The sequence below is a fragment of the Mya arenaria genome, chromosome 4, assembly GCF_026914265.1.
Source record: "Mya arenaria isolate MELC-2E11 chromosome 4, ASM2691426v1".
Taxonomy (NCBI): domain Eukaryota; kingdom Metazoa; phylum Mollusca; class Bivalvia; order Myida; family Myidae; genus Mya; species Mya arenaria.
The window spans coordinates 66,826,108-66,852,268 of NC_069125.1; the positions used below are offsets into that span (position 1 = coordinate 66,826,108).

A 26,161-nucleotide genomic window follows, 5' to 3' on the forward strand; every position below is an offset into this window, starting at 1 on the left:
ATGTCAGGCCATAATTTATAAAGATATAAACCATCTACTTATTGTTTAGCCGCTTCTTCACACACCACTTACTTGTACGTACGCATACGTCCGCAACTTCATTAATCAAACAGACGCGCAATTAACTCGTCAGACACTGAAATAGAAGCTCGATTCATTTCGTTTTAAAAGTTTCTTAAGACAATGTAGAGAAATAATTACAGATAGAAAATAGAAATCAATAAAAAGTAACGTTCATATTATATTCCTGTATTACTGTTGGTGAAAACCGTTTGGAAAGTGTTGACAATGGGATTGTATGGTTTATTCTCTGTTGTGACATGTTGTTGCTGGTGCGTCGCTGTGTCACATGGGCCGACCCACGGGTCTTCTGAACGGCACGGAGACCTGCGAAGCTCACTGCAGGATTTATATCGGAATACACTGTGTCGTGGAGAGAATGGTCAGCCCTGTAACGGACATGGTCGGTGTCTTAGCGGCATCTGTGCCTGCAACCCGGGCCGTTACGGACTCAAATGTGAGGTGAATGGGGCAGATTTAGCCGATCAACATTCAATGTTATCTGGGTTTGATTTGCCTAGGTTAACAGGTTTCTCTGGGTTTACTGCGCCCACTACAGCCGAAAATGCAGAGGAGCTTCCCTCTCAACCAAGCGGAGACTTTGGTCTTGGGGATAATTTCGGTGAAAATGTGTTTCCGAATACTGAACCGTCTTCACAAAATGATAATGTTCGATCCTCTGACAACAGAAGAGAAAACAATATTAACGAAAATCTTGCGTGTGGCACCTTTAATGAAAATCCATGCAACGGCCGTGGACTCTGTAGGGATGGAGTTTGTGAATGCCAAACCGGGTTTTCTGGTTTCACGTGCGAAGTTTCCCATTCACTTGGGTTCTGCAATACATACAGAGAGTGCGCGGAATGTAAGGCGTTTATAATGGCTTGCCCAAACACTTGTTCAAACATGGCAAATTTTAAGCTTGTATATGATTTTCCAACGATGCCGTCGTCTTTTCTTCGAAAATGCCGGTTCAGGAGCTCCAAGTTTTCCTGCTCCTATTACTTTATGCAGGAAACTGAGGATATTATGGGACGCAAAACCATAATGGTTCGACCATGCTACAATTTCAGAGAAATAGTGAACATGACAACACGAACTGAATCTCCACTGCTTGTGACAGAACCCGCAGAGATACTGGGACACACAGAGCCGACTCCAATCGTAAACCTCAGCATCGCTCCTCTGTCCACTACTGAAAAGACGACAACACCGAAACCTATAACCAAAACAACGGAAGCAACTACAACTAAGGCAGCACCTCAAACAACTGATTCCAGCGACGAAGGACGTGACGGCAAATCAGATCAATCGAAGGGTGGACCTGTTGGCGTAGCATCATCCATCTCGCTCAATTTTGGGTTACATCTATTCGGCAGTGTTCTTGTATTATTTATTTTCAACGACTTTTTGTAGATACCGTCGATGCTCAACAATGGACAAGTCGGGATACAGTGTGTGTGTTTTCCAAGCATATAATTAAGTGTGTTTGTCGGCAAGTGATTGAAACTTCGGATTTTTTTTTTATCACACTGGTCGTACTTCAATTTTGGTTGTTTCTCGCGAACGGCGAGCTAATTGTAATCATTAGAACACGTTAATTACCAAGTGACCAGGGTTTACACATCGGATATACAATTAATAAATTATGGTATTATTAATTAAATGTTCTTGTTTTATTTCTAAAGAAATGTATATCACAAAAACAGAGCACCATTCAAGTTAGCATATATTGTAAAAAAACAACCGTGATTGAAACAATATGTTGAAGCAAAATGTGTCATCGTACTGTGACTTAAACCAATTGTTATGTGTTTGAGAAAAATGAAATTAGAAATTCAGTATGTACACCTCAAACAATTTACATAAAAAGGGTGATTCACAATTGATTAATCATTCATATAATTATAAGTATCAACTGTTTCCATTTGTCACGCTGTACCTTCTACTTTCACCTCTTTACGGTTTAAAAACTAAACATGACGTATAAAATCTTATACAATTACATACTATGAAACAATGAAGCATGAAAATACGATTAAGTAACAATACGAATTGCAGAAAATTACCAGTCACCATGCACAAAAAGTAGTCTTTTTTATTCCAAACCATTCAAAGGTTATGAAGAATGGGACCATACAATCCCTTCCATGGCAACGTCCGTCCGTTTAGTACCGGTCGTAATGAGATATATTTTGGTACAAATAGTCAGACTGAAAATGCTACACTAGGTTTATTTTGAATTTACTTGTTTAAATCATAATTCGATTTCTTACACTTGCTTATCTATATGTCGATCTTACACATATTCATCGTCCGCCCTTTGATACGATGGTCCCAGAATAATTATATATTCTATCAGTGAATAACACTGAACAATGAAATGCTAAATATTATGGGGCATTATTTTAAAAATATGAAAGACAAGTAACCCCATATTTTTAATAAAAACCGACTATGACATGTTAATAGTTACTTATATTTTATAAAATAATAAATAAAAACAAATAGAAATAAACATAACATGTAAACCAAAAACAATTCTGATTAACATGGTGGCTCTTCATACAAAATACCATTAGATTAACTCTTCAAGTGAAGTCCAAACTTAGTGCATATATTATATGAGGCTGCTCCAGATATGTTGTCTGATGGGTTCAGTGTTTCCTTCCGGATCTTGGTTTCTCCTGTACTACATTACGGGAGCCGATCTCCAATCTGCCCATCTGTACTTCCGGTGCTCCACCAATGTCACCGGCAGCCTTCTGAAACCACAGTTATACACATACTTCAATTCCATTTGTTTTGTTGCATTTTTACTTTCCAGTTTTCTGTAAATTGTGTTTCTTACCAGTACCAAAATAAACATTTAGCTTGTATAGTTACACAATACTTTGTTTCGTTTCTGAATTGTAAACTAGTATACACAAAGTACCGTAAACATGTTTGGAACAATAAAACTACAAGTTTGTTATTTGACGTCCTTTGTTATATGCCTCTGTCCTTCAAGTATTATTACTGGATATTAAAATAATGCAAGTGATGTTATTTATGCGTAATCTCTGACAAGACTTCGCCAATGGCGCCGTGCGTTACCCGTTCTTGGTGTCTACGTTATATGCCTCTGTCCTTCAAGTATTATTACTGGATATTAAAATAATGCAAGTGATGTTATTTATGCGTAATCTCTGACAAGACTTCGCCAATGGCGCCGTGCGTTACCCGTTCTTGGTGTCTACGTTCGTAATACGCCATGTCGTCCTCTCCCGGTCTCCTCATGGCAGACACGCGTTCAGCCTGGTCGTCGAAAATCTCATCGTCGGGACCAGTCAGACCTGCAGTCAGGAAATACATTCTGACGAAATAGCGGAAGCTCATAATTGACTTGACTCTTCTAAGGTTAAGAACCTTCTAAAACGGAAAACAATTATCACGCATCATTCGTCTCAGATTATCATGGGATAGGATATATAGTCTATGGTGCCAAGGTGACGCGCCCACCTCCGGTCGGTCCCCATTAAACCGGGGCTGATTCTCTATCTACTCTGATCTCTGTTGTGTCACGTTTCCGGATGTCATTCAAGTGTGAGAGTAAATCCCCCTTTTTAAGGCTTCTAAACGGGGGGGGGGGGGGGGGGGGTCAAGTCATAATGCAGTCATGATCGAGGCGAGTGGACCATAAAAACTCTATCCGCCCTCCACGCCCAAAAAGGAAAACACATGAGATGAAACTTTATCAGACTCAATAAACTGTTGTAAGAAACACAAATACTTGTACTAAAGTATTTTTAAGTATCAACATGGTGTCTTCATATCGCGCACTGATTAAGTAGAACAATATTCAGATTTCCTTGAACTGATGAAGACACATTTACTACATCTTAAGTAACATCAACGTCAATGAAAATAAACCAGTTATTCTAAGCTAGCGATTGGATACAGTTAAGACAACAAAGTAAATAAATAATTAATTGCAAAATGCATAACCGAACATGCTGGTATAAAATGCAGGATGTCATGAAAACAATGAATTTGCATATTACAACCGCGATTAATCACAATTTTATACCAATCGGTGTCACTTTAAAGCTTCCAAGATTACAAGCGGAATAAGCGTTAATTTTAAAACGATTTCTTGGTATAGAATTTTACAATTATAAAGTAAGGTATGCTAAATTCAGCGTATCGTATCGATGAAACTTCAAATGTGGTGGCGTTTATACTGTCTCGCACGGAAGACTCCAACAATGATGGGTTCAATCCTCGCTCGATATCTAGCAAATACATGTACTCATAATTTGTACAAAGTTTGTCAGTGGAACAGACATCAAACTTAATTATCATTGCACAGCCATGGTTTATGAACAAAATACCCTATCTCAAGTGATTTCAAAGCGTTTATGAATCTTGCTTCTTATGTTATTTCAGCTTAAATGACTTTTTTGAGATTGTGTATTAAAATTGCATAGACGAGGATGCTTTCCTACACCCCCTGTCACGCTTATAAGTTAGCTCTGGCAGTTTGATGCAAGGGCTTAGTTCGCTGCATTTACACGATTTGTGCGCAGTATGTTATAAGTTATAAGGAAAACAAACACGCGATTTCAATGCATGCCTTTGTACGTACCTGCAGCATTTTTCTTCATCTGATGTTGCTTCATGGCCTGTACGTTGGAACGTAAGAATGGGTTGTCTGCCGACGTCACCGATTGCTCAAGGAAACCCTTGTTCGGCGCACCTAGAAAATGGTATGTTATAAACCATTTCACATTATAAACAAGCAAGTACATGAACTTTCGGAAAGGTCTACGTTCAACAAAGGCACCAGAAGATCATTATTTGTTATCCAGTCGATCAAGGGACATCACTCAAATTTATTAAAGCTTAAGATATGGCCATTGTTACACACATGCTTATGCAAGTAATGGTCCCGTAAACATGCGTACCGTAAGTTTTATGTAAATTTAACCAATGTTTTTCTTAAACGATCATTTTAAAACTTACCTTTGCCACTTGGATCCAATCTCATGTATCCTTCGGCCATAGAAGAGAATCCAGTTATGCCGCCCATAGCTGCGTATGGGGTTGCCTCCCCTAGCGGATGTCCGCGCGCCTCCCGCTCATCGGCCGTCTCCACGATCATCGTGTGACTGCTTACCGGCGCTCCGCAACCGCATGTGAACGAGCTCTTGAATCCCGTGCACTTTGTACAACCGGCTGTAAGGTCAGTCGTCCAAATATTCATATTCAGGGTCAAATGAATATTATTTTCTAACATCACAAAATTAGCAAACTAATTGCATAAATTTCTTACATGGTATATCAACTGCCATGCTGCATTATATTTTTGTGTACGGGTTTTGGCTGTACAGTTGCATATACCCGACGACCATTTTTCTGCTCCGAAACCCGCCACCACAGTAGTGACCATAACCATTGTTACCTTTAGTGCAAACAAATTTGCCGAACTCCTTGTGTTCGTCAGCAGTATGTTTGCAGTGACAGCGGATCGGTTGACTGCCGTTGAGAGGGACGTAGTGGTAGCTGGCGCATTTGCAGCCCGCCGCGCGGCAAGGCAGCTTGATTGGCCGCTCCTTTGGAATCGCTTCGAAGTCGGTTTTATGCTGTTTGTATCTGTAATGCATCACAAAATCCAATTCAGTTAAGTATTATTTGGAAATATACATCGTTACTCAACATACTTTATACTTTACACGAATAATGTTTTCGTACAAAACACCACCAGCACCACAAAATGTGTAGGTGAACACATGATGGGGGAACTTTGAATAGTGAACTAAAATGAACAGTAAACTAGATCGTATACATTACAGAGTATATCTTTTTAGTTAAACTGCAACTGTATCTACTGAGTCCGTCAGGTCGCACCTCACCTGTGTTTGCAGAAGCAGGGCGTTTCGGGTCCTACCAGCTTGCAGTCCATCCCTGTAGGGCCGGCCAAGGCCGTGTAGAGTCGATTCTTCATACGCTGCAACCCAAAAATAAACACGAAATCTTATAGTGGGTGGGGTATACGGCAGAAATAACCCAACGAAAGTGCACTTGTTTTAATACATCAATTCTAATCCATTACAAGAGTTACTCCGCAATTATTACAAAACAACCGGACATGAAACCATACCATTGGTAAAACTTTTTTCTTGTATTCTTCGAACTCCTTTGGAGTAAAGGGTTTACCCCCATCATCTTCACCCACAATCCTAAAAAAAGCGAAGTTCTCTGTAAAATATACATGTACTGGATACTCGGTATGAATTTATTGAAATAGATAAACATTTTATTCGGGCCTTCATTTTTATGTGTGAGATCATCAATTTGAATACTGTATTTCATGTAAGAAACTGCTGTTTTACTAAACCTGCGATATTCCAGGTACTCATCCACCGCCTGGCCCTTTGAGGCATCGAACTTAAGGTGGTACTGGTCCCCCATCATAGATTCAGGGCAAACTAGATTAATGAAAGGACCACTCTTTTGAGTACTTGTGTATCATTTTCATAATTTAAGAAATGGTTTGGCAAACGTAAAAGTTAGGTCGATGATAGAAAATTGTTTTGTATTGACATTTGTATTTAATGACGCCTACACAAAAAGGTAGCCCAGAAGGATAACATTGGGTTTGGTGAATTAAACTTCACCCTTAAATCAGCAAGTGTTTACATGACATATAATGTATATGGCAGAAATATTAACGCTAATCTATAGAAAACGTTTTGTTTCTTACCTTATTACAAGGTAGTTTAAAGTCCGTTTAGTTTAGGTTCATCGACTAATAATTACTGTGTGCAGAAATAACTTCATGAAAATGAAATATCAAATGTTCATCGAGTATTTATCAAGTAGATCGATAAGCATTGATCGGGATTCGTCACACCCAAGTTCCTACATTTGGAATAGTTAATCTACAAACTGTATTGCGATGATTACTTCCACTATGTATATACCATGAAAATGAAATTTCTGAATCATACGTCAATCTTAAATCATTAATAAAATATAAAACATGTACGACTCATTCATCGATTGATTTTAACTCTTTTATTAACATCTTAAACAAAGGTACACAGGACAACATAAAAATAAATAACAACCAGTTTTGCATTATATGTACACATCAACAACAGTTCGTTTCACATGATCTTATCTAATTTAATTATGTTTCATAGAATCAAAATGTACATTTCAATTAGAATGCGATTTTCGAATGGTTGCATACAAGTCCCGCCATAAAATAAAACATAACAGCAGGAGTTAATTAATAACATCATGGAGTGGGTTCAGAACAGCATCGTTTGCAAGGACTTCCTCACATTCGCCATCTCTTGTTGTTGCTGAAAAATAAATGAAACATTTTTTTTTAATAACAGTGACAGGAAGCATCCTCAAAAAACACAAATTATCTTTGTTAATAAAAATGAATAAAATAACGATATCAATGTTCACTTTCTTCCGTCATACAAAAGTATGAGAGTTTTTGAAACATTAATTGACATTAAACGTTATACAATTGCTGATTTTATAAGTTATTTCTATGAAAAAAGAATGGATTCATAATACAAATAAGTGTTACTTTTTCTTTATATCATGTATGGTTCACAGTATTTTGAAGAAACAGGACTTTTTAAGGACACACATATATCAACTTACAGTATCACACATATATCAACTTACAGTATCACACATATATCAACTTACAGTATCACACATATATCAACTTACAGTATCCATGAGGATCTTCTTCTGAAGCAGACTCATCTCCTTCTTAAGTTCCACGTTGGCACTAGCAGCCTGGTTCTGGTGGCTCTTCTCCAGCTCATCAAGACCCTAATTGGTGTATAGCATATATATTAGACTGTAGACCTCGCATTAGATATATTTTTTACTGAATGTCTAATCCTTAATAAAAACAAATAACTAACAAGAGGGCCATGATGGCCCTGTATCGCTCACCTGTAGCTTTGCTAAATAAAGTGAACATTCTGACCTATTATCATAAAGATCCAATGAAAAGTATGGCCCCTAGAGGCCACTCTTTTATTTGTCCCACTGACCTAGTTTTTTACCCCACATGACCCTATCAGTAGGCAATGCTTCAAACCAAATATTTAAGACCTAGTCCTTGTGGCTTCAGACAAGAAAATTTTAAAGTTTTTTCCTATATAAGCCTATGTAAAACTTGTGACACCCAGGGTGAGGCCTCTTTTCACCACAGGTGCACAAATTGAACAATCTTGGTAGCGGGCCACTAGGTTATGCCACATATAAAATGCCAATGTCTTGTTGGTTTAGACAAGAAGTTTTTTGTTCTATATAAGCCTATGCAAAACTTGTGACTCCCCCCAGGATAGGGCCTCTTCTCCCCAGGGGCATAAATTGAACAATCTTGGTAGAGGACCACTTGGTTATGATACATACCAAATATTGAATGCGTAGGCCTTGCATTTTCAGACAAGAAGATTTTTAAACACTTTCCTTATATAAGCCTATGTAAAACTTGTGACCCCCTAGGTGGGGCCTCTTATCACTTCAGGGGCATAATTTGAATAATCTCGGTAGAGAACCACAAGGTAAAGCTACATACCATATATCAAATGCCTAGGCCTTGTGGTTTTAGACAAGATTTTAAGTTTTCACTAAATAAGCCTATGTAAAACTTGCGACCCCCGGGCAGGGCCTCTTATCACTCCAGAGGCATAATTAGAACAATCTTGGTAGATGTCCATAAAGTAATTATACATGCCAAATATCAAAGACCTAGGACTTCTAGTTTTGGAGAAGATTTGTTAAGTTTTCCATATCTAAGTCTATGTAAACCACGTGACCCGGGGCGGGGTCATTTTTGACCCCAGGGGCATAATTTGAACAATCTTGGTAGAGGTCCATTAGGTGATGCTACATATCAAATATCAAAGCTCTAGGCCTTGTGGTTTTGGAGGAGAATTTTTTTTAAGTTTTTCTTATCGGTTACCATGGCAACCAGAGTTTCGCATGGAATCCATGTCTTTGAACAACTTTGGTAGAGCTTCATGCAAGGAACATCCCTGACCAAGTTGCATTGAGATTAGGCTAAAATTGTGACCTCTATTGTGTTCACAAGGTTTTTGTACTAATTGACCTAGTGACCTAGTTGTTGACCGCGGATGACCCAATATCGAACTTGACCTACATTTTATAGAGATGATCATTCTGACCAAGTTGCATTGAGATTAGGCTAAAATTGTGACCTCTATTGTGTTCACAAGGTTTTTCTACTAATTGACCTAGTGACCTAGTTATTGACCGCGGATGACCCAATATCGAACTTGACCTAAATTTTATAGAGATGATCATTCTGACCAAGTTGCATTGAGATTAGGCTAAAATTGTGACCTCTAATGTGTTCACAAGGTATTTCTACTAATTGACCTACTGACCTAGTCTTTGACCCCAGATGACCCAATATCGAACTTGACCTAGATTTCATAGAGATGATCAGTCTGACCAAGTTTCATAAAGATTAGGTCAAAATTGTGACCTCTGTTGTGTTCACAAGGTTTTTCTAATAATTGACCTAGTGACCTAGTTATTGACTGCGGATGACCCAATATCGAACTTGACCTACATTTTATAGAGATGATTATTCTGACCAACTTGCATTGAGATTAGGCTAAAATTGTGACCTCTATTGTGTTCACAAGGTTTTTGTACTAATTGACCTAGTGACCTAGTTGTTGACCGCGGATGACCCAATATCGAACTTGACCTACATTTTATAGAGATGATCATTCTGACCAAGTTGCATTGAGATAAGGCTAAAATTGTGACCTCTATTGTGTTCACAGTTTTTCTACTAATTGACCTAGTGACCTAATTATTGACCGCGGATGACCCAATATCGAACTTGACCTAGATTTTATAGAGATGACCATTCTGACCAAGTTGCATTGAGATTAGGCTAAAATTGTGACCTCTATTGTGTTCACAAGGTTTTTCTACTAATTGACCTAGTGACCTAGTTTTTGACCCCAGATGACCCAATATCGAACTTGACCTAGATTTTATAGAGATGATCAGTCTGACCAAGTTTCATAAAGATTAGGTCAAAATTGTGACCTCTATTGTGTTCACAAGCAATTGTGAACGGACGGACGGACGGACGGACGGACGGACAGACGACGGACGAAGAGTGATCACAAAAGCTCACCTTGTCACTACGTGACAGGTGAGCTAAAAATTGGGTTACATGTATGCACATGTATGAAATTTTATAACACCACCATTTTCATGTAATAAAAACTTGCAATTCATCCAGCTATACAGTCTATAATAGTAGCTAAATAGTCATAATGCGAGGGAATTAGGTTTAAATTTTTTTACAAATTTTACTACTGATTATCGGAGATTGAACACCGATTATTGGCAATTAATGATCGATAAATAATCAAATATTTCATGTACATTTAACTCCTCATTTCCATTTTGATCGCATAATTTTATAATTACAACTCATTCCATATTCACAAACATGGCATATCCGCCATCGTGGAGAAAAATACCCTAGAATTTTTATCCATTTCCCAGTCTTGCTGTCACAGTCACCTGACAAATGGCCCCAATCGTGCCTTATCGGATGGATAGTCGTTATTAGAGCACAAGAGGTAAATGATGTTTAACATCTTTATGTTCCCCTGGCAACCAATTCGTCATTTTGCATTAAACATCTATGGGTTAATTTAAAGTTATGATCAAAATGGCTAGAAGTTCAAGGATAGTAGGACCAAGCATACTTTAGGCTGTCGACTGGAAAAGTTCTTTGTGTTCAAGGTCACCATGACCTTTGACCTCAATATAAATAAGGGTCATCTGCTGGTCCCGACCAACCACCCTACAAAGTTTTGGGACCATAGCCTGTTCAACAAACTAAACTCTATCAATTGTACAAACTTTTTGCGTCAAGGTCACAGTAACCTTTGACCTTCTGACCTCAAAATCAATAGGGGTCATCTGCTGGTCATGACCACAATTCCTACCAGGAGGACCGTATAAACAATCATACTCTAGGAATAAAATGGACAAGATTCTTGTGTCCAAGGTCACCACAACCGAGACTGTCGACCAACTGAACTCAAAATTAATAGGGGTCATCTGCTGGTCATGAAAAACCTCTGTGCCAAGTTTGAGAACTGTAGGACCCAGCAAACTCTAGTTTCAAGCAGACAAGCTTTTTGTGTTCAGGTCACCATGAGTGACCTTTGACCCCAAATCAACAGTGGTCGAAATAAACACAAGCCCTGCACTGGTAAAATGTCTTCCGGGCTTGCTCAAATTCTGACTTTTATATAGCAGGGCTTGTTCAAAAATATGATGCCAAGCAAAAGTATAAGAATTCGGGCTTGTTCATCTAAATGCTTAATTTCGATGACTGAATCAATATGGGTCATGACCAACTTCACTACCAAGTTTCAGGATCATATTACCAAGCATGCTCTATGTATCAATGGGCAAGTTCCTTTGTGTTCAAGTCACCAAGACTGTGACCTTTGAACTCAAAATCAATCAGAGTCAGTCGCTTGTCAATAACCAACCAAGTTTTAGGCCTATAGGACCCTGAATACCCTAGTTATTAATCTGACAAACTTATGAGTCCAAGGTCATCACAACCGTTACCTTTGACCTACTGACCTCAAAATCAATAGATGCGTCATTTACTGGTCACGACCAACCTCCCTGCCTGTAGGACAAAGCGTATTCTATATATCAATCAGACAGGCTTTTTTGTGTTCAAGGTCAGAATGACTGTGACCACTGATCAATATTGGTCATATGCTGTTCATGATAAACCTCCCTACTAAGTTTCTTGACCTTAGGTCGAAGCGTTCTCTAGTTATCAATTGGAATACCGCTGACTAACCAATTCCACTTCAAACCAACATGTATAAAGCCATATAACCTCCGGTTTTTCGAAGGGAGGCATAAAAAAAGCAAATCATACATGTTCAATACATTGCTTTTCAGTTAAAAAGAAATAGTTTTAAATAAAATGCTTTTAAAAGTAGTTAAACCAAAATAAGTGACCATGCTTGATCGGAGAAGGAAAAATACCCTTGTTGGCGGCATGTGTTTTAGACAAGTTAAAAATCCCTTTCGCTTAAGTCAAAATCCCCTGCTTTTCTGAACAAAATACCTCAAAAATATGGCATGATTGTGTGTATACATATTCTGACTTGTTCATTTATCTAGCCTTGATAAATTATTGCAGTATCTACAAGAGAATATAAATTTGGTGAAAGTAATCATATATTGAAAAAAATAATTGGATCCAAATGGTTAAAAAATCAAAGATCAACAACTCTATAGTATTTTAAATAATTGATTACGACAACGTCAATCAAGATTGCAGCAATGCCAATTCTTTAATTATTATAAACACTTATTAGTAAATCTTTGGAGATAATTTGTGTGAATAATCATTTGCAAGACCAGCAATACCTTCACATATTGGGAATGCAACTGTTTGATTGTTTTCAGCCTCTGACTTTGGACTGCTCTCGCCTGTTCAAATAATTTCTGCTGCTGTTTGAAGAGCAACTGTAAAAGAATATTGTGAATGGTATTTGTAACAATAACTTTAAATGTTAATATCTAAAATAAAGATGTGTTTTCAATGGCTACATTTAAAATATATAGCAACTTATGCCCTCATAAAAAAATGAATTAGAATATGATTAAAAAAATGAAAGACTACCAACACTTGCTTATCTTGCATATTTGCATACCGCAAGCTTTCCTTCCTGGTCCTTGGTTTTGTCCAAGTCTGACTCCCATTGCTGGAATACTGCATTCACCTGCTTGTAGTACTCTTCCTGTAGTCTCTGCCTGCAAAGGATGTGATATTTAGAGCATTTTAAAAGGCTGGTCATATCAACTATATACTGTAATGGTTCTGTTGGATTAGCAAAACATGTTTTAGATTAAAGATACATTTTTGTTCTACCAATACATGAATATATATCATCATATGATATATCATTATAAACTAGGATTATGGAGGTGTTTTTGAAGATTAGACAATAATTCTGCAATTATTTAATTGGTCACAATGACTTTCACCAGTGACCATTGACCTGAAAATCAATAGGCCCCAACTTTTTGGGATAATAACAATTCATGATCATTATTCCTACTCAGTTTGATAACTGTAGGATCAAACATTCTGGATAATTTGAGTTTGTTTTTTTCAATTTAAGTTCACAACATTGAACTTTGATATACTGACCTCAAAATCAATTGGCCTCACCTTTTTGGGAGCATGATAATTCACAATCATTATTCCAATCAGTTTAATGACTGTAGGATCAAGCATTCTGGATAATTTGAGTGTTGTTTATTTTCATTTAAGGTCACAACTTTGATCTACAGTAATGAGTTCAAAATTAATATATTCATTTCATGAAATGGGTAAGATATGGGTAGGCTTTGGAATTTGCTTGTGGTTTTCTCATTGTTGTAATTAAATGTCTATTTATTGTATATTTATTGTTAAGTGTGTGTTTTAGTACAATTATCCATAACTTAGCTTTGTCATTATGAATAAGTCCAATTGGCAGTCATTGAAATAAGACTTTTGGATGAACAAGCCCGAATTCATATGCTATAGCTTGGCATCAAATTTTCTAACAAGCCATGCTATATAAAATTCAGAATTTGAGCAAGCCCGGAAGACATTTTACTAGTGCAGGGCTTGTGGACTTGTGTTAATTTCAACCACTGAATTTGTGTAAATTTTCACCTTTGAATCAGTCACTTAAAAGCCTTAAATATTGTTGTGCCCAGATCTTGGGTAGTCTAAAATAATAGACTTGTTATACGGGATTCTTCCAATCCCTAACATCTAAACGGGTTTGTGCAAAAACCGGGGGTGTTTGAAAAATATTGAAATTGTATCAAGTGAAGTATTTTATGGTTGAAATCGATCATGAAGGTTTATATTCATATTTTACCATGTAAGTGAAAAGTTATTTTGCACAAAACAAGCATTTAATGCATTAAAACACATTAATACATATATAAAGTAACACATTTGTACAGGGATTTCGCGATTATTTGCATGACTCAACCTTCCGATGCCTTTTAACGTTGTGAAACATTGTACGGTTTGCGCTATTTAGAAAACGGATTACTCAGCCTGTGGATGTAAGGGTCTTTGACCTACATGTGTGTCGTAAGGACATAAGCGATTTAAAATGGCCGTGCCCATGAAAGGGCAAATTTTTGGACATTCTTTTGTATCTCGACTTCGAACTTTCATTCGAGAGAAAGATTAGGTTTACACGGACGACCCATGATACAGTACTCTGGCTTTCCTGGGGCCTCAGCAGCGGTTCTCAAAACTAAAATTGGAAGAGTGGCCGACTTTTCTCCGGATGTTCTCATATTACTGATTGGCACTAATGACGTATATAACTCTAAATTAACCGTGCAAGGCATTACAAATCAAATTTGTGATATAGTTGACAGTGCACTTCATATTTTGAACATTACACAGGTCATAGTATGCCAAGTGTTACATCGATGTCCAGCATCTGTGCAAATCCGCTACCCAGTTGACATTGAGTGGTTTAATGATCGAGTGGATGCTTTGAACATACAACTTCACATCAATCTGCATTCCCGTTTTCATGGGCGTGCATATCTATGGCGATTCAAGGGATTTTGGTCGGCAGAGGCAAAGGCAAAACACTTCAGTTCGGATGGTTGCTACCTTTCCAGAGACGGGCAGTTCAAACTTTTGTCTAATCTTCGGGCAGCCATAGTTGCAGCCTTCAGTACCACAGTCAAGTGATACGCAAGTTAAGTTTTTATGTTTCAATAACTAGCTTGGTACATTACGCAAAAGTTTGGAATAGCTTTGCATTTCTTTAATTTATGAAGAATATTCAACTTCGTCAATGATATTCCATTACGATAAGCTTTATGCTTGATATTTCAGTTTGATTAGTTGAAAATACATCTTAACAGTTTTATTAATTGAATAATATTGTTTGTTACCACAGTGCGGCATGATTTCACTGTTTTCAGTGGGGTATGCTCATGTTCTTGTCTGTGTGGTGCACAAGGTGTCCGCAGGTGGCTTTGGAATGTGACCACGGTGTGGTCATTGTTATTTTTGCAGTCTTCACATTTTAGACCTTGTGCGGTGCACATTGCGACCACGGTGTGTCGTGGGTCAACCTTATTTAGTGTGGTGCACATTTTTGACCTTGTGCGGTGCACATTGCGACCACAGTGTGGCGCGGGTCAACATTTTTTTTTTTAGTGCGGTGCACATTTTTGACCTTGTGCGGTGCACATTCCAACCACGGTGTGGTGCGGGTCAACCTTATTTAGTGCGATGCACATTTTTGACCTTGTGCGGTGCACATTGCGACCACGGTGTGGCGCGGGTCAACTTTTTTATTTTGTGCGGTGCACATTGCGACCACAGTGTGGCACAGGTCAACTTTTTTTATTTTGTGCGGTGCACATTTCTTGACCTTGTGCGGTGCACATTTCTTGACCTTGTGCGGTGCACATTGCGACCACGGTGTGGCGCGGGTCAACTTTTTTATTTTGTGCGGTGCACATTTTTTGACCTTGTGCGGTGCACATTGCGACCACAGTGTGGCACGGGTCAACTTTTTTATTTTGTGCGGTGCACATTTCTTGACCTTGTGCGGTGCACATTGCGACCACGGTGTGGCGTGGGTCAACATTTTTTTTTTTTAGTGCGGTGCACATTTTTTACCTTGTGCGGTGCACATTCCAGCCACGGTGTGGTGCGGGTCAACCTTATTTAGTGCGGTGCACATTTTTGACCTTGTGCGGTTCACATTGCGGCCACGGTGTGGCGCTGGTCAGTTTTTTTATTTTGTGCGGTGCACATTTTTTGACCTTGTGCGGTGCACATTGCAACCACAGTGTGGCACGGGTCAACTTTTTTATTTTGTGCGGTGCACATTTCTTGACCTTGTGCGGTGCACATTGCGACCACGGTGTGGCGCGGGTCAACTTTTTTATTTTGTGCGGTGCACATTTTTTTACCTTGTGCGGTGCACATTGCGACCACGGTGTGGCGCGGGTCATGTTTTTATTCAGTTCATTGTGCACATCTTTTGACTTTGTGCGGTGCACATTGTGACCACGTTGTGGCGCGGGTCAACCTTCTTCGGTGCAGCATGACATTTTTTCTGTTGCTTTGTGCGGTGCATGGTTCTTTTCTATAGGTTTTGATATTTTTCAGATGCGGCGTCAAAAACGTAAGGCTGCCACAGTATCTAGTTGTCCTTGCTGCCCCGACACAGACACTAACAAAGAAGCACCAATTCCACTACATGGAACAAGTCGAGACAACTCTCGTCATGCCCTGACTGCAGGACGAAATAAGAAGGTGGCAACTGAGAGGCGGACTAGACGGCCTAGAAGTAAGAAAACGGCCAGCGCCACAGCTTTTCCAGATACCTTTCCAAACGTGTCAAAACATACTAGGCTTTTGCTGTCACATGACAATTTTGATTGTGAGGCGGAGGCAGAAGCACCGGTTCTGGCAAATCCGTCTGTATCTTCTACATCGATGAACAATCATCACTTCATAGCATTATCTCATGAAGATTCCGAAAGTGAAGCTGAGATAGTCATCCGAGCCCCTCCGAACCCTAACAGTTCACGTCTGAGAAGATCAACCATCCACACAATGTCTATCCCTCCTGGAGGTGTTCAGACTGTTCATATTCCTGGAAGCGACACTTCAGACTAGCGACACTGTGGAAGACACAGACTACCCTTCTCGCCAACACTCGGAATTAATAACAGGTAATGGCACACCAATTCAATATTCTGAGCCTATTAGCTCCCCAATCCTGTCGCAAATAAAGAAGTCGGTCCAAAAAGCTATCTGGGCACATAAATATATGGACATAGCTTCGCTTCTGCCGGCATCAATCAATCAACACCAATCTCCAACATTTTCTTTACATGCGGACAATCAATCCAATATATCTATCTCACCACCACACAAAGCTAAGAAAATTACTACCATTGAGTCATGGACATCCCAGCTCATGAAGTATATGGAGATAGTTCGGGATATCGCTTCACAGCGCCCAGGTCTTGCATTTGCTTTCTACGACACCCAGTTTCGTATGGCCCGAGCATCTGCACCTTTGCCATGGGACAGGTTACACACAGAATTTTGGTTAATGGCATGTACCTCTTTCAACACAGTATCTGCACAAACACAGCCATAACGTTAAAAAAACTTTTTCCTATTGTTTTGGCTTTGGAGCTATGAGGTCAACAGTTACAAAATCGTTGCATTGTGTTACACACTGACAACATTTCTGTCACACATATAATTAATAGACAAACGTATAAAGTTTCGAATATTATGGTTTTGGTCCGTCGCATGGTAATAGCGTGTATGAAGTTCAATATTTTGGTGAAGTCGGAGCACATTCCAGGCAAAAAAATGTTTTACCTGGTCTACTTTCTCGCCTTCAGGTCGACAAGTTCCGTCATTTAGCGCCCCACATGGACATAGACTCAACTCTGGTGCAACTCTGGTGCCAGAACACCTGACCACAATTTTCTGAACTACAGGGTGTGTACCCTTCTTAATACGTCTCTGGCACCCTCCACGATGAATAGCTATAGAAATGCTTGGAAGCATTACATGGCCTTTCACCAACGGTATTACCCACAATGCGCTCCTTTGCCCGTACCAGTAGTACATCTTACACAGTTTATTGCCACTTGTCAACATCGTCAGCTCAAACCTTCTACAGTCACATCATACGTATCTGCTATTGCATTTGTTAATAAAATTCAAAACTTTCCGAATTGTTACGCGGTCTTCGGCGTGATGGTGCGAAAGACAAACGGCTCGCGTTCTGCCTCAACGACCTAGAAAACAATTTCTTATTTACCATCCGTCTGCGTGAACGGCTATTATGCGGTGTTATATAAAGCTATGATACTGGTTGCTTTTTTCGGTCTATTCCGCATAGGCGAATTGGCATTATCAAAGTTAGGTCAAAACAATTTGATCCAAAAGGCAGGCATTCAGTTTGAATACCCAAACGGTAAAGTATCCGGTGTTCAGGTTGAGTTACAAGCTTATAAACACTCCGAGGGTCGGGGCGCCAGGATTCCCTTGTCCCGACAGCCTTTAAAATCACTCTGTCTGGTTCGGGCTGTAACTCGTTATCTACGCCGCTCATGCGCTTATCAGGGCCCCCTATTTCATCACCCCCATGGCATTCCAATAACTACATCTGCGTGTCGCAGGTTTTAAGGCAATGCGTTATAAAATGTAATCTTGACCCAAAACGCTTTACGAGTCATTCTCTGCAGATCGGAGGCACTACTCACGCCTATCTATTGCATATGCCTGCAACACAGATTCAACAACATGGCCGCTGGCGTTCTAATGCATATCTAAAGTACATCCGTCCGAAACCAGTGCCTATTACCAGTTAGGGGAACGGGGTCGCCATTTTGCTCCCTGACTTTCAGTGTGCCATTACCTGTTCCTATTGTTTCTACAATGACCCAGTGGGGGGTCAAACTATGTCTATTACTCACTGTGATAAAGTAGGGGTAAACATTTTAACGTTTTACCTACCGTGACGAAACGGAGGTCCCATTTTAATATTTGTATTAACAGTGTTTCCAACCGTTACGAAGCGGAGGTCCTATTTCAATGTGTTTATTAACAGTGGTACCTACCGTTACAAAGCGGAGGTTCTATTTCAATATGTTCATTAACAGTGGTACCTACCGTTACAAAGCGGAGGTCCTACTTTCAATAATATTATGCTTATTAACAGTGTAACCTACCGTTACGAAGCGGAGGTTCTATATAAATATGTTTATTAACAGTGTTACCTACCGTTACGAAGCGGAGGTCCAATTTTAACTGTGTTGCCCATCGTGAAAAGCGGGGGTTCTATTTTATTGTGTACTGTGTAAGAAAACTGTTTGTATTCACTTGTTTTTGCTTGTAACTTGTACATATGTGTGTAGTGTTGCTATGTTATCTAACATGTCTATGCCGTAGCCTTTATAACAAGTACGTTGTCAAAGTGTTTTTCTTTTGATAGATTTTCATTTCATTTTCTTTTTTCACGTTATATAGGAAAACATAAATTAAACTGGTTTCGTATATGTTAAAATTGAATTCACACAGATTAGGTTCCCAGCCTCATAAGCTAACCATCCTTAACAACATCTACGGCGCAGTGCCATGCCAACAATCCTCTCTTTGGGCGTCGTGTGGTTACACTTATGGCAGTTATTTGGATGCCCAATGTGCTAGTCTTGAATAATATGTTAAGAGGATGTCAAACTCGTATTTATTATTTTGTTTTGACATTGAATAAATGTCCTTTTCACTGACTGTGGTTTATTATTCACGTCTCCCACTAAGTTGAACTTGTCATGGCCAGCCCCTCCTTATTCAGTAGCAATACATAAATATAATTTTATGCCGACATAAAATGTTTTATGGATCTGCGGGTTGTACTGAATCACCCCTTGCTAAATGTGCGGGTTTAACCGGTTACATCTAAAGCGTGGCTTATCAGCGTTCCACGCCGTGACCAGTGGTCACGTGGTGTGTGCTTGGCTTATCAGCGTTCCAAGCCGTGACCAGTGGTCACGTGGTGGGTGTCAGCCTATTGCTAGCCTCCCGCGTCAGCCATTCTAGAAAAATCTTCTGAGATACATGCTTGCATATTTTGAGCAAAATATTTTGCATAATTTTCCTCCACCTCCCAAATCCACCTCCATACATATTCAAATAATCTATGTATATATTATTTTTATGCATTTATTTATGTTGTATATTCGTAGTGCAATCAACTCATTTCTTTAAACATATACATGTTTAGGCATTTGTTCTAGTATATTTTGGTTAGATTGTTACACGGTTATTCATTATTGGGCGGTTATTTGGACGCCCAATGTGCTAGTCGTGAATAATATGTTACGAGGATGTCAAACTTGTATTTATTATTTTGTTTTGACATTGAATAAATGTCCTTTTCACTGACTGTGGTTTATTATTCACGTCTCCCACTTAGTTGAACTTGTCATGGCCAGCCACTCCTTATTCAGTAACAATACATAAATGTGACAACAAAATGTTGTTTGGCTGTTTGGCTCACTCTCAAAAACTTAATAATAATAAGTCAATTTAATTTGAGAGTGAGTTATCTCATCGTAGTCAAGCGAAATGAGAATGCACAACTGGATTGCAGGTAAACTTTAAACTTGCAAAATAAGAAAAACAAACATGTATTAAAGAGGTTAATACACAGCGTAGCCGGGCCGTTGAGTGAAAATTGGCCCTCGTGCTCATAATGTCCCTCAACTAGATCTCAGGCCATTATGAGTCACTCGGGCCAATTATCACTCAACAGTCCGGCTACGCCGTGTATAAACCTCTAATTATTTACCTAAATTCCAATAAAACGCAAGTTGACGATACAGACAACAATTATGCCAAGCGGAACAACTTGACCCAATCGTAATAACTCGGCCAACTCCGACAAGCTGCAAGGTAGACTTTGTTACTACAATCGTAACAACTCGGCCATGGCCGAAATGTTCCGATTGTTTTAGAATTGTGCCCTGAAGCCTTGCAGGTGCCCTTCATGTATATATCGTTATGTTTTGACAAAATGAAATGAAGAAAACCCGTCAAACTCGTAATTATTCGTTGGATATTAATTTTTTGTGTACGGAGCTGATATAAAATAATCTAATCTGGTAATATTTCTTGTTTTTATGATATTTTATAGACGCAATATGCTTTAACCCAGAATCCCGATCAGAATAACTACCCACTTTTTGTACAAAACAATTTGTACGTGAAGGGTTTGCTATATCAAAAATCGTAAAAAAATCCGTCAATGTACAATTATTTGGAGTAAGATCTTGGGACACAAAAGACATAAATTTAGGAAATCTTAACATTATAAATGTAACCTATTATATTTAAAGTTATCTTAATTAAAACTTACCCGATTTTATTCAGAACATGATGACATTCGGAGGGGTAAAAGTATCATGAACTGACTCTGTATTTACATTTGCCAAAAGTGCACTTCAGATAAACTTTACCCCACCCAGTAATTGTAAGCATTAAATAAACTTTTTTAACAGATGCATGCTTTAAATTTAAATCGTTCAACAATAGCTTTCCTCGATATGTTGGTGTTAAAATGCATTTGTTTTCCTCACCGCTGGTGCGACGTTATATCCATATTTCTTGCATTATTTATTGTAAAGTTTCTGTACTCGCACAGTGTCAGCCATTTTGTTATTCTGCGCAACTTCCGCTCTTTTAAGGTCAAGTGCCGTCATATATAAGGTGACTCATCCTTTTGATTTGTTTATGATTCCTGTTCTATTTTGTGGCGGTCACATGACCGCCATTCAAATCGTTGTCACTGCCATCATTTTTCTTGGCACTGCCAACATTTTCTTGGCAGTAGCATTTCGCCAACTGTGCGAGTATAAAAGCGCCACGATTTTCGTTGGCAGTCAGTCTGAGTCAAGCCTTTGTTCAGTGCAGAACCACGTTACGTTTCCTAAAGTAATAAATCTCAATTTCAACTGAAATAATTACAATAGTTACATTAAAGAACTACTTGATAAAATTATCACTCAGCAAGCATGTGACTTATGTGACTTTGTATGAATTGAACATTTATAAGTATTTTTACTAACGTTCATTTTTGATAAAATTGATCAAGTCCTACAGTATTAATATTATTCAGAACGTGTATACATGTTGAAGTTATACCGAACAGGGCACAAATCCCAAACACCGGCTAAAACACGCGTTGCCTTGGTCACACTTGCGAAGTTTCATCTAATGTTTTGTTAGGTATTTTTCTAAAAAAATGCCATTCAATGTTTATACCTTAAAGATCAAAATGAAGCACATGGGGGATGAAGTCAGAGGGCGCACACGCATCTTTAGGTTTTGCAGTTATGTTGACCTACATTCAAGATATTTATAAATAGAAATCACACTTTGCATTTGAATTGCATGTTTTGAAAAACATCAGAAACAATAAATAACTTTGCAGCTAAGTGTTTATTTAATGGACCATACTTATTAATTATAATTGTATGACCATGTATTTTCGATTTGCAAGTGTTCAGTATTTGTGCCCTCCATAGCATAAATTTAAGGGTGATTTACTGTCCATAAAATGAACGATTTTCGACATAAAATTGGTGAGATTGTGAATCTGTACTTTGACAGAGGATGTCACATTAACCAAAGATGTTTCATACGCAATTTTAACTTACTTCAACAAAAATTCTCCAAGATAATTGTGAAAAACCTCAAAAAGTGTTCGGATTTGTGACCTTAGCCAGTAGAGCACAGACAACTTTTATAAGCAAGTAGGGTGACTTTTGTGAGTAATCTGGCTTAGATTGCCATTACCAGAACAATATTAAAACCGCGTTGTACTACAGAAATAACACCGCTAGATTCATGAATAATATAACAAATAAATTATATTATATATAATACGGCTTTTTCGGAACGTGTGCACCAGCGAAAACATAGTGACTTTTAATAAATATTATGATATAAATACATAATATTTCTGTATAAACATTTGTACCCAGTTCGAGTGATGTTCCACCTTTATTAATGCAATAAAACTGTTAAAACTTATAAACTGTTTTCAATACGTGGTTGAAATTGGTACGAACTACAGAATGTCTGCGTAATATCAGAGTTGAGCTGGTTACTTGAGAGCCAAGGTGAGCTTGTTCGCACGGCCCACAAGAAGTTGAAGTCAAGTTGCGATATACATTTGCTTCAAGTACATTCAAAAGCGTGAAACTAGGGCGAGCCCCCTACATTTTGGTGTCAGAAGTGGGATTGGTTATTCTATACCATTCCAGTGAAACGCATCTACGCATAACATGGCAAGCCACGAAAGCGACGAAGAGGTTCTTTCCCCAGAACTAGAAGCCCAACAAGGATGGGAGCACGAGAGCAATCCGGTGGACAAGAGGAGGGTGGCGACTGCAGCCCATACCGCAACGCAAATTCTGATGAGCGGCATACGCATCCTGACGTAAGTGAACCAACCCAGGCGCAAATGTCAGCAATGATGTCAGACATGGCTGGTGTTTTGAAAGAGGTGGTCACCGAGCTACGGGTATTAAAAGAGGCGCAGCGTGCACATGTGCCAGGGGAAGCGCAATATACCAGCGAGAGATACTGACCGATGAGAGGCCCGGAACCAGAAGTAGCCGCACATGAATACAGATGGGGAGCTGATGCAAATATATCCCATAACATCCGACGGGGTGAGGTTGTTAACCCCGAGCACATGAGAGCCCGCCACATGGACAACGACTATGGCGTCGAGAGGCTGGACTGGCAAATGGCATTTGAAAGACAGGCGAGGAGACACGCGTCTAGAGACAGGCGACAAAACCAGCCTAACTTTAAATTGCCACCATTTACGGGAAAAGAAAACTGGACCGCCTGGTTAACGAAGTTCGAGACAATTGCTGACCGATAAGGCTGGGACTTTGAAGAGCACCTAGACAATTTGTTACCGAAGATCAAGGGGCGACAAGTGAGTTTGTGTTTTCTCAGATATCAGCGGACGTTCCGAGTGATTATGAGGCCCTAGTCGGGGAATTAACAGGCAGTCTATACCGTAACAGAACAATTGTTTGCTGTTAGATTCAGCAGACGATACCAAAAACATGGTGAGACCGCTGAAGATTTCGCGTCCAAATTAAAGCGTCTTTACGACAAAGCCCATCGGCATAGGGACAGGCGTACACGGGACGAAGCTCTCACTAGGCGATTCTTTAACGATTTGCAAGATCAAGAAGCTAGGTTTGCCCTAGAGTTTAACAAGGAGCCGCGCAATATAGATGAGACCGTGTTCCACGTGGTGAGCTGGATACAGATGAAGGCTGGAGTGAGGGGTGATAGGGGCAGAAATGCAGCCAGACGCACTTTTGACGTTGACGAGCTATGGGGTGAGAGTGAAGAGTTACGTTACAGTTACGACAAACAGCGGACGTAAAGACATTGTGACCTTAAGCCCAGACAGCAAAACGGAGGGATGAGAGCAAACCCGCATCACCTGACAACCAGCAACAGCTTCTAGAACGACTGTTGCAGCGAGTTGAACATTTAGAACAGGCTTCGAGGCAAAATCGGCCACGGAGGAGAAGCAACAACGTTGAGTGCTTCAATTGTCATGAGCAAGGTTATTACGCCAGGGAGTGCCTAAACAAACGTGTGGTGAAGCAAGAAAAGAGGGGTATGGACACTGAGAAACAAGAAAACAGGGCTTTAACCCTTTCCCACATGATTGTGCCAAATTGCCCCTTTATCTATTCCCGCATGATTGTTTCAAATTGTCCCTTTATCGATTACCGCATGATTGTTCCAAAATGTCCCTCTATCGATTCCCGCATGATTGTTCCAAAATGTGCCATGCTTATTTACGGTCATTTATTAACATATTTGTTGCTTATTTTTTCGCAACAAATGCATTTTTGTGTAATATAAACATCGATAATTAAATAAATAATGAAAAAAGATGATGTTATTATTCAAGATTTTCGGAAAATCGCGACTAAAAGAGACAGAGGTCAAACATGCCTTCAAAGTTCACAGCGCATGCTTGACGCGTGCCTGTCTCGTTTTTTTAATGGAAAATCCCCATACACGTCACTAGCTATTTTAAACTACCAATAATTAACCCTTACCATGCGGGGTCCGATTATATTTGGACCGAGTTGTGTGTAACCCGATCCATGCTAAGTCCGGATATTTTCGGACCGGGATATTTACCATGGGATGTTCAACAAATCCACTTCAAATTCTAATCTTGCAGCAAATTACCACATCAGTACATAAAAATCACATAGCAAAATAATAAATCTAGCATGTGACTTAATTTTATGTACCAATAATAGTAAACTGACAGAGAAATCCATAATTATGTATCGGATATTTTTATTTTCTCCCAACTCCGCCATTTTGAGTATGCGTTCACAGGGCATCTATACTTTATGCTTGTTTATTTTTCATTTTAAAGACTATTCCTTGATTACAACAACAAATCTCACTTAAAGTGAAATGTCAAGTTCATTACAAATTGTAATGGACGTATTCAAAATAGTTTTCCGTATTGTTTTATCTAAATGTTATGCAGTTACAAATCCCGGCATCAGTAAATGTCAATGACACTTGTATGTGTTCAACTCTTTCATTGTTTTTACACTATATTAACTCAAACATGAATAAACATGTAATTTAGAATAAACACAAGCTTTACATTGACTCAATGACAAGTATTTCCAAACCATTCTGTGATTTAAAATCCATAAACACCACCGTCCGAAATTGAGATTAAATTGTGAAACTAGGTCACCGGTGTCAACTTAGAAAATTTACTTTCGATTTCACCACTCACACTTAGAGCACTGTTATTTGATATTTAACCATAAAATGTTATAAAATGTTTTTCTTACACATAATTTACAGATATTTGTGTCTACATATTCGATGGCAGCCGCTGACACTTTTATTTTTTATCTATAAACAACAATATTTGCATGACCTAAATTGGCGGGGATAAAACAACAATCACGTGACAGTTATTGTTTACCAGTGTCGGCTGTTACATTTGTCAATGCTTATTGCTATTGTTATTTTAACAACTCCTGCATATTTTAATTAATTATTTTATACAAAGAATGATATGACTGCTATCGTTTAGCCCTAGTCGAAAAAGAACAATAGTTCATTCAAAAATGTCACAAGTTTTTACTTTAATCGGATGCTGTTTTACATATCCGCAAGTCATATGGGGGCCAATTATCCGCATGTAATCTTTTGGTTACTTTACACATGATAGTTATAATTAAATTGGTGAACAGTGCCTATTTGATGAATGTTGACCAATTAATAAACATTTCGACTCATTTTAAACTTAAAACGAATTAACTGGTTTAATACATTTGGCTGCTGTCATCTGGAGAATGTTACAGTAGAGTA

General features: G+C 38.8%; 3 protein-coding genes across 3 annotated transcripts in view; 1 reads left to right on the plus strand and 2 right to left on the minus strand.

Annotated features, from left to right (window-relative positions):
- The first annotated feature begins 79 nt into the window (after nucleotides 1–79).
- LOC128231307 (integrin beta-1-like) lies at nucleotides 80–1,726 on the plus strand. The gene has a single exon (XM_052943954.1). The coding sequence runs from the start codon at nucleotides 289–291 to the stop codon at nucleotides 1,474–1,476; it is 1,188 nt and encodes a 395-aa protein (XP_052799914.1). The 5' UTR covers nucleotides 80–288; the 3' UTR covers nucleotides 1,477–1,726.
- Nucleotides 1,713–6,954, minus strand: LOC128231309 (protein FAM221A-like). Its single transcript, XM_052943956.1, has 9 exons — nucleotides 6,806–6,954; nucleotides 6,440–6,530; nucleotides 6,203–6,281; nucleotides 5,955–6,049; nucleotides 5,504–5,694; nucleotides 5,065–5,277; nucleotides 4,688–4,798; nucleotides 3,283–3,395; nucleotides 1,713–2,825 (listed from the first exon to the last, which is right to left on the minus strand). Exons 2-9 carry the CDS (start codon nucleotides 6,514–6,516, stop codon nucleotides 2,718–2,720), a joined length of 987 nt encoding a protein of 328 aa, XP_052799916.1. The 5' UTR covers nucleotides 6,517–6,530; nucleotides 6,806–6,954; the 3' UTR covers nucleotides 1,713–2,717.
- Nucleotides 6,955–7,122: 168 nt separating this feature from the next.
- Nucleotides 7,123–26,161, minus strand: part of LOC128232465 (synaptonemal complex protein 3-like) — a 52,340-nt gene continuing 33,301 nt past the window's right edge. The window contains exons 5-8 of the mRNA XM_052946031.1: nucleotides 12,837–12,936; nucleotides 12,550–12,648; nucleotides 7,801–7,905; nucleotides 7,123–7,412 (exon numbers count right to left, since the gene is read on the minus strand). Coding sequence (XP_052801991.1) covers nucleotides 7,359–7,412; nucleotides 7,801–7,905; nucleotides 12,550–12,648; nucleotides 12,837–12,936 — 358 coding nt within the window. The 3' untranslated portion in view covers nucleotides 7,123–7,358. The remainder of the gene's footprint in view (nucleotides 7,413–7,800; nucleotides 7,906–12,549; nucleotides 12,649–12,836; nucleotides 12,937–26,161) is intronic.

What these genes read in the sequence shown, in the direction of transcription:
- LOC128231307 (XM_052943954.1), top strand. Translation starts at nt 289, where the DNA reads ATGGGATTGTATGGTTTATTCTCTGTTGTGACATGTTGTTGCTGGTGC.
- LOC128231309 (XM_052943956.1), bottom strand. Translation starts at nt 6,516, where the DNA reads ATGATGGGGGACCAGTACCACCTTAAGTTCGATGCCTCAAAGGGCCAG. An exon ending in AGAAAAAAGTTTTACCAATG is followed by an intron (nt 6,050 to 6,202) that starts GTATGGTTTCAT and finishes TTTGGGTTGCAG; the next exon opens with CGTATGAAGAATCGACTCTA. An exon ending in AACGTAGACACCAAGAACGG is followed by an intron (nt 2,826 to 3,282) that starts GTAACGCACGGC and finishes CTGTGGTTTCAG; the next exon opens with AAGGCTGCCGGTGACATTGG.